Source organism: Artemia sp. Qi Xiang Cuo, chromosome 16 (assembly GCF_049724085.1).
Source record: "Artemia sp. Qi Xiang Cuo chromosome 16, ASM4972408v1, whole genome shotgun sequence".
Lineage (NCBI taxonomy): Eukaryota > Metazoa > Arthropoda > Branchiopoda > Anostraca > Artemiidae > Artemia > Artemia sp. Qi Xiang Cuo.
This window is the reverse complement of record NC_142809.1, coordinates 27,831,408-27,840,523: the sequence shown is the minus strand read 5'-3', so window position 1 is coordinate 27,840,523 and position 9,116 is coordinate 27,831,408. Positions and strand designations below refer to the sequence as shown.

General features: G+C 38.2%; 1 protein-coding gene across 1 annotated transcript in view; it reads left to right on the top strand.

Moving 5' to 3' along the window:
- Positions 1 to 431: 431 nt before the first annotated feature.
- The window catches only part of LOC148942743 (protein ST7 homolog), a 90,095-nt gene continuing 81,410 nt past the window's right edge, over positions 432 to 9,116 (top strand). The window contains exon 1 of the mRNA XM_089102625.1: positions 432 to 591. Coding sequence (XP_088958751.1) covers positions 447 to 591 — 145 coding nt within the window. The 5' untranslated portion in view covers positions 432 to 446. The remainder of the gene's footprint in view (positions 592 to 9,116) is intronic.

The window sequence follows — 9,116 nt, the reverse complement described above, 5'->3', positions numbered from 1 at the left end:
CTCAGAAAAAAAGAGAAAAAAGTATTCTGCAGGACAAGTTCCCATTTTATAAAGTAAGCACCATTTGTGTTTTAGCGGGTTTTTAGGAGGAGGGCTGGAAAATTGACAAGAGGTGGAAGTGCTACGCAAAGCCGGAAATCAGCACCGACAAAGTAAAATCAAAATTTTTTTTTTATAGTCGATAGATGGTATTAGATCCGACATTTCATGTTGGAGACTGGAGAATTTAAAGATGCAGGGGGATGCCAAGTGGATTGGCCAATATTTTCAAATTAAAAAGCTAGTTGATATGAGCGCGAACGACGCGAAGCGTTGCGAGCGGCAAATTTTAGGAAAATGACACTTTTTATACAAACTTGACACTATTCTGCCACCCATAGAGGCGCCAAAAAAACCAGCTCAGCGGCAACGCTGTCTTAAAGCATTAATAATGAAATCAAACCTATATGGCTTTTTCGAACTTTCTGATTAAATTAAGGGCTTTTTTGCTCTGGTCTTGGCTATATTTAACTATATTTTGGAGTATTTTGTTTCTGATTATATTGACCTACCTGAAAGCTCCAATAGAACTGATTGACAAGTTTAAAATGGGTAAGTAGCCTAAGGGTGTACTGGCTTAGCCTCTAATGAACTCCAGTAAATGTGAAATGGTAAGCCATTTCTGAAGGACACCTTCTAAAAAAACAGATAAAATTCTAGTTTAGCTACTTTTTGCTATCATACAAAAGGGTAAGGTTAAGAAAATAAAAACTAGCCTATTGGCTGAGTCTACAGATTAAAGAAGGCTAGCCTAGGCCTATGTCCTGGGAATGTATTTTGAAGTACCTAACCCCTATCCTTCCCCCTCTAGAGAGCTGTTACCTTTGATGACCTTTAAAAATCTTTATGTTAGGCTATGAAAGAAGCTAAAATCTTGAAAACAGATCTTCTGCTTAAAGGAAGTACAAGGAAACTGTTTTAGCTTCACAACTTTGCTCAACCCCAATTTAAAGGCTACAAAGATCTGAAAATACATATCCTAAATTTAGAAAAAAAAACATTGATATGGCTTAAAATTCCATTCAACAGCAGGAATTGCATTTTCATAACTAGGACCCACAGAAAAAGAAACCGATAACTGAAAATTAAGGTAAAATGTTGAGTAAACTTCTAATTTGGCTACTTTTTTTCTATCCTGGAAAGGGGTTAGGTTAGAAAAATGAAACTTTCAGTAATGAATCCAGGGTCAAAATATATTCTAGGAAGGTATTGCCAAGCTTCTATGTAAATGTCAACCCTCTTCTGATTTCTAGCCTAAGTCTTCAAAATTTGCCTGCTTGGCAGGACAGTTTGAAAAACAACATTTTACCTTAATTTTCAGTTATCAGTTTCATTTTCTCTTGTTTTAGTTCTGAAAATGCAATCCCTGCTATTTGAGTAAAATTTTAAGCCATAACAAGGTTTTTTTTTCTAAATTTAGGAATATATCTGAGGGTCTTTGAAATCTCATGAACCAGGATGGAGCAAAGTTATGAACCTGACAACAATTTTTGTTGTATTTCAATTAAGCAGAAGATCTGTTTTTCAAGGTTTCACTTTCATAACACAAAGGATTTTTAAATGTCATCAAAGGTCACTGCCCTCTAGAGAGAGGAGTGCAGGTAGGTGCTTCAAAATACCTTCCCACAATATACTTTGGTCTGTAGACCCATGCTTAAAAGTTTCATTTTCCTAACCTAACCCCTTTCCAAGATAGCACAAAGTAGCTAAGCTAGAATTTTACCAAAAATCAAATTACCATCATTATGTTGTTCTGATGGAACAACAGATACAGATACTGGGATACAAAATAATCAGCAACCTATCAAAGCAGGAAGGAAGGGGAATTGTCCTATACATCTGAGATACTTTCCAGGTAAGAACTATTAATATTGAATCTGATTATGAGCCTTACCTAGAACAAGTGTGGATATCAATAAACCTACCTGGTGAGCCAATATAGATTGGTACGATTTACAGAAGTCCGAGTTCCCCTAATTTAGAGAGGTCCCTTTTTGAAGTAGTAAAATCAATTGATAGAAAAGTAGTGCTGACAGGAAACCTTCTCATAGTCAGGGATTTTAACCTACCTTCCATCCAATGGATAGATGGCTGTGGCTATTCTGGACAGAAATCAGTTGTATCATTTCTTGAGTGTCTAGCTAACTATTCACTTTACCAAGCTGTAAATTTTCCAACTAGGCACTGGGATGGCCACCCCCCATCATTGCTGGATCTTGTAATAGTAAATGACCATGAAGCACTCTTAAACTTGGCCCCACTACCGCCCTTCGGTGCAAGTGATCACGCTGCCATATGATGCTCCCTTAGACTGTATCCAGAAAAATCAGTTTTTACCAAACATGTGTATAGAGATTACCATCTGATGAAGCAAGAGTTGGCGGGGCAGGATTGGTCCTTGATCACAGAGAATGATGTTGGTAAATCATGGAATATGATGAATAAAATACTGCTAGAGGTCTCAGAGAAAAATACTGCAGTAAGATGGGCTCATAAACCCAAAACGCTACCATTTATGACCAAAGAATTAAAGCGAGTGAGAAATAAAAAGCAAAGGTATTGGAGACTATATAAACAAAATATACAGAATAAGAACCACTACATAAAATATACCAACACACGAAATCAAGTCAGAAATCTATCCAGAAAGTTATTTGAACAGCATGAGGAGGCTGTAGCAGCAGCAAGCAAGTTAAATCCAAAACGCTTTTGGAATTATGCTTCAGCCCATAAACCTGGTAGACACTCTGTTACGTGACTTAAAGATAATGACTGTATAATAGATGACCCAATAGAAATTGCCAATGCTGTAAATAGGCAGTTTACATCTGATTTTACTCCACCTGATAATGCCCCTCTTCCAGACCCCCCCACCTATACCATCATAACCCCTATGCCCCCGATTGCAGTCAATAGGGTAGATGTAGAGGCACGCCTAAAAACGTTGAATCCAAATAAGTCAGTGGGACCTGATGGTGTACACCCAAGGCTTCTTAAAGAATTACATGTTGAACTATCAGGCCCACTCACTCACCTTTTTCAGAAATCCCTTGATGAAAAGTGTATCTCATAGGATTGGTGCACAGCCCACATAACCCCCATACATAAGGGTGGCAGCAAAGAGGACGCAAGCAATTACTGGCCAATCAGTGTCACCTCTACAGTCGGGAAGCTACTAGAAGCAATTGTTAACACTGCAATCCTGAAATACTTGACAACCAATAAACTAGTCTCATCATGTCAGCATGGCTTTTGGTCTGGTGGGTCGGTTGAAACAAACTTGATTGATTCTTATAATTATATCACCAATCTTCTAGACCAGGGGTTCCCAGTCGACATCAGACTACTCGATTTGGCAAAGGCGTTTGACAAAGTCTGCCATAACAGACTTCGAATCAAGCTCCAAGCTCTTGGGGTGAGTGGTGGTGTGGTTGAGTGGGTGATGCAGTTCTTAACAGATAGGAAACAGACGGTTAAAGTATTTGGCAAGGATGGAGGGACGTTTTTCTCTGAGGTGGCCGCTGTTGGAAGTTGTGTCCCCCAGGGCACAGTTTTGGGTCCGACTTTATTTAACTTATATATAAATGACATGCCAAAAATCCTAAACAACAAAGTAAGCCTCTACACTGATGACTCGAAACTTATTGGTCGTGCAGACACAGTGGAGAATATTAAGTCAATCCAACTGGACCTCAATACATTCACCCACTGGACTAATCAAAATGCAAGACTCTCCACCTTGGGAAGAAAAACCCACACACTCAGTACCATATGGATTGTAGGAATGGGTCCTGAAATGCCATTTCCAGCAGCCACGCAGAGAGAGATCTTGGTGTCCTGGTAGACGATGAATTGAAATTTCATATTCATGCACAAGCGACTATTGCAAAGGTTAATCAGACTCTTGGCTTAATCAAAAGAACGTTCACTATCAGACAAGAGTCTAGTTCAACCAAGGCTAGAGTTTGGAATGTGTATCACATGCCCAATCAATAAGACAGACCAAGCAGCTCTAGAATCAGTCCAGAGGAGGGCAACAAAATGTATTAGAGACCTCTATGATGTCCCTTATCCATCCCATCTCTGTAAGCCTAGAATACCATCTCTTAACATATTGTCACAAACAAGGCAATGTGATAACAGCATACCAGCTCCTAAATACTGAGGATACCATTCCTGGCCTTTTCCAACCGGACAATTCAAACAGAACTTGTGGTCATTCTCAAAAGCTTTTCCAGAAACGAGCCAACACCAGACTAAGGAACAAGTTCTTCTCAAATAGAGTTGTCAGCTTGTGGAACTCCCTTAGCGAAAAAACAGTAACCTCTACCAGCATGGATGCGTTCAAGTCCTCAGTGGATAGGGAGTGGCTCAACAAACCGTGGTGCACCATTTAGGACGCCACAGATGATGATTAACTATCATCACTGAAGCTGGCAGACACAGGATTCGTCCTATCACTAGCAAGTGCGATTTAAGGTAATATTACTTATTTTATGCCATTTCTGAATATCTTGGCTGTTTTTCTGATAATGCCCCCCTCCCACCTGATGGTCCCAGATACACTGCTAGGATTAAGCCTCTTTAAGAAACTAAAAAGGAACACTAAAAACAAAGATAGAAACCTTGAATTTAAGCTGTTGAGAAGGAAACATTAAGAAAGCAATTTCTTACTTCATAACTATGCAGAAAAATTATAACTAGTTACACATTTGACTTTTATTTTGCTGTAATTCGCACCCAGCCCCTCCCCCTAATGTGCAAATATATAGTCCAAATTACATATTTTCCATGTATTTTGTGTTTCTTAATTATGTCTCCTTTGGTTCAATTTACTGGTAGATAGGTAATGGATGCGTTGTGACTGCCTGACAAGGTACATTTTTTGCAGTTCATATTATTGCCTTACAAATAAAGTAAACATACCACTTGATGCCTTTTGCCTTTTTAAAAAATTTATCCCTGACAGTATCCATTTCACAGTACAAGCTTCTTTGAAAATGCAGGAGAATAATGTTTTAATTAGAACTGTGATTGGTGTAAATTAAATGATGCCACTTATAAACTCATCACCACCCCCAGTCTATAGCTTGGGTAAGAGCTCCATTAAGGCCATGCCTGGGATTTTTTTTTGGGGGGGGGGGGAGGGGGTTACACAGAAAAACCTCAAAAAAGGCAAAAAAAATTGCTTATACCCATTTTTATTACCTTCTTACAAGTCAGACATATATATATTTTTTGAGGGGGGGGGGGTGTTCAAAACCCCCTAACACCAAGTAAGCAACACCAAAAATAAATCAGTCCAAATTATTTTGCTATAATTACTAATGTTGATCATCTTCCTAATAAACCAAATGAGATGAAATATGTGACTTATTTTAATAATTAAGATATGGTCCCATTGACTGCAGTTGTCCGAAGTCTAGTAGTAACATGCATCAACATTCCTTTCTTTATGCCCTGGGATATGGTATATTGTAATACATCTTATAGTATGCAGTCATTATACTTCCCTGGTAACTCACAATTCATTGAATCTGTGTTAGGGTAATGATAATAATGTAGTAGTAACCAGAATAGGCTGTATCTATAGAAGGCTATTGGCCTCAGATTACAAAGAAACCATGCAGACTATAGCAACAATGCTGTAACTATGAATTACACATGGTACCCACTTATACTGGGGATTTTAACTTTCCAGGCCTCACATGGATAGAGGGATACTTTTGTGTATTTGTACTTACAGATAGAGGTAGAGGTACAAATCTATTCATAGAGTCTCTTCACCATTGGAATCTTTACCAGATTGTTGACCAACCAACTAGACATCACTTTTCTAGAAACTGAATCTATTGGACCTAATGTTCCTTGGGATAAAGACCAGCTTCAGAATATTAATTATATACCCCCTTTAAGAAAGAGCAACAATTTAGTCCAAGAAGTAAACCTTGCATTTCATAAGATAAAAATGATTACATGAAGAAAACTTATGTAGATTACAAGGCAATCAGAAAAGAGCTGTAAGGTATAGTTTGCTCATTTCTACTTCAAAAGGATGTCAACCAACAATTGGCTGATCTAAAAGGTAAGCTACTTTCACTTCAAAAAAATTACTCATCAGTCAGACTTACGCCTCAACCTAAAACACTGCCTTTCATTACCCTCTAAAACGCAAGGAAAGGAATAGAAAAGGGTGGTACTTGAGAAAGTACAATGAAGGAGGAAAAGAGGAACATTATAAAAAATTTGCAAAAGCTTCAAACAAATTAAGCAACTTTATGCAAGTTCTGAGTCCAAGGTAGATGATGGCAGTAAGAAAAACCAGAAGAAGTTCTTTGAGTAATGTATCCAGTAAAGACCATAGCAGACAATCAATAAAACAACTCTGTACAGATTATGGCAGCGCTGTAGCTAGCTTGAAAGATATTGCCAAATGTCTCAACTAGCAATTTGCATTTGTTTTTACCTGCAAACCAAAGGGTCCTTTTGCTTGTAGTCCACCCTATGAGATGGCTAAGCTGATGTCACTTGTTCAACTCTTTCCTCCATTTTTCCAAAAGTGATAAAGCACTAGATGTCAACAAGTCCACAGGTCCTGATAAATTGCATCCAAGACTGTTGAAGGAGCTTGCCAAAGAAATTGCACTACGACTGTGTAATGTATTGCAATTGCTGCTTGACATGAGAAGAGTACTCATAGACTGGAAGCTAACCTGTGTCACCCCAATATTCAAGAAAGGTGACCACATCAAACCAGAAAAGTAGAAAACTGCTTGAGACCAATCTCCTCAAGACATGCAATATTGTAACAGACCACTTGGGCTAAAGGAATCCCTGTGGATTTGATTTTATTGGACCTGGCTAAGGCCTTTGGCAAGATGCCTCAGGTTGAAACTAAGACAGTAATTGCTCACATGGATGTAATCAATCGGGTCATGGACTTTCTGACAGTTTGGACTCAGCAGGTTCAACTCTTCTCGACCAATGGTGACAAGGTTTTCTCCAGAGCATGTGATATTGTAAGTGGAGTCCCCCATGGCACTGTTCCTACCATATTCCTCATACACATCAACAGTATAGTGAACAGAATTGAAAACAACATAACTATCTATGCTGATGGGTCCAAGCTGTTTGGATTCACAAATCTGACAGCATGACCTTCTTAAAATCCAAACATGGGCACACGATTAGCATCTTGACTTCAACATACCAAAGTACAAGCAACAACCTCCATCACCAATACAACATATCTAATCCCAATTCAGTGTCAAATTCAATGCTTCAAACAAGTTGCAAAGAAAGAGATGTAGGAGTTCTGATAGATAAACAACTAAATTTTCATGGCCACTGGCAACTAGCTGTCTCAATAGCAAATTCAAGCCTCAGTAGCCTCAAAGACACCATAACTAGCTGCTCCCAAAAAGTTTTTCTAAGGCTATAGTCAGCCCTGTTAGGACTTTGATGCATGTCTTACCTCCCCATCCTATAAGAATGATACTAGCCTATTGAAGGGGTTTCTAAGGTGTGCCACAAAGTGCATAGCTAGCTTGCATGATCTCCCTTGCAACAAGAGACTAGAGCACCTGCTGCTGCTAATACTCATTTTCAGGTGTTGCCATGGTGACACAATGCTGGCAAATCAGCAACATACAAAAGGCAATGAACATAAGCTGTTAAAGAAGCCTGTAAATGCACAAACGTGGCGACATTTATTTTTGCAGCATGCTGTCAACAGTTGGAATAGTCTTCAAGCTGAAATGTTGATTGCACCCACAGCTGTGTTCTTTATGTCCAGACTTGAGAAGGGATGGAATCACAAGTCATAGAAATATGAGTAGGGCTATCCATCCCATTCAATTGCTCAAACAATTTTATTGACAAACGCTGTACAAAGGTCATTCTGATCATTGGCAGTCACAATAAAAGATGTGACACAAAACATATAATCATCATATGCATTATCATACAAATTTATATTTAAACACACATAGACGCCACATAGAACAATGATGAGAGAACTTTGTTGATAAACTCATGATTGTTCTTCTGATCAGATATCTGTATATGTTCACTGATATTAGCAAAAAGTGTGAAGAATGCTATTTTTCTGCCACATAGAACAATGATGAGAGAACTTTGTTGATAAACTCATCATTGTTCTTCTGATCAGATATCTGTATATGTTCTTCTGATATATTTATCATTCTGACTGCTGATCAGAGCAGAATGATGAAGAATGTTTGCAAAAGAACAGCACAAGAAGCATGATCTTAGTCCTAAGATTTCAGTTTTAAGCATTGTTTGTCAGAAGATGTAAGATCTTAGTACAATGATGAATAAAAAAAACAGCCGTAGAGTCAAACTTAAAATATTTAAATATCCAACTTCCTGAAACAAAAATGGAATAAATTCAAGTTCAAATCAGGAAAAAAACACTAAAGTCAACAATGAATAAAAGAATAATGAACTAGAACAAATATACATGTACAATTATTGATGAGTGAGTTTAGCATTAAAAACCTAGACAAACAAGGAAACAAAACTATTTGCATAACACATATTTTGTGATGTTACTGGCTGAATTTCAGGCACCAGTTCAGCTGCTTGTTGCAAGAGCTGTTGGTGTAAAGGAAGATGCTCAGGGGGAGGATTTCATGAAGCCATTGATTTGTCAAAATACCAACACCAAATTTAAAACACAAATCATCATGGCATGCCAAAAAAGTTGTGAGGGAAAGTTGTTTTAAAGGGACATTGGGGGATTTAGAATCTACCAGAAAAGTTCAGTATTAGATCCTTTCCAATTGCTAGTTGATGCCTACCTCAATATACAATTGCAGGAAGGCTGATGGAACTTGTCATACCCAATCATCTCATATACTCTATCCATAGTTGCTGTTGTTTGGTGGTGTCAGCTTTGAGCTACTGGAGAATGGTCATAATTGACCATACCTACCTTGTCTTAACCATTACCAAATGGACTTAAATTGTATCTTTCCAGCAGATCTCTCTTTTGATGTGTCACTGGGCCCTAACACAGTCACTCTTATTGAGAAGTCCAACTGTATTGCCTCACC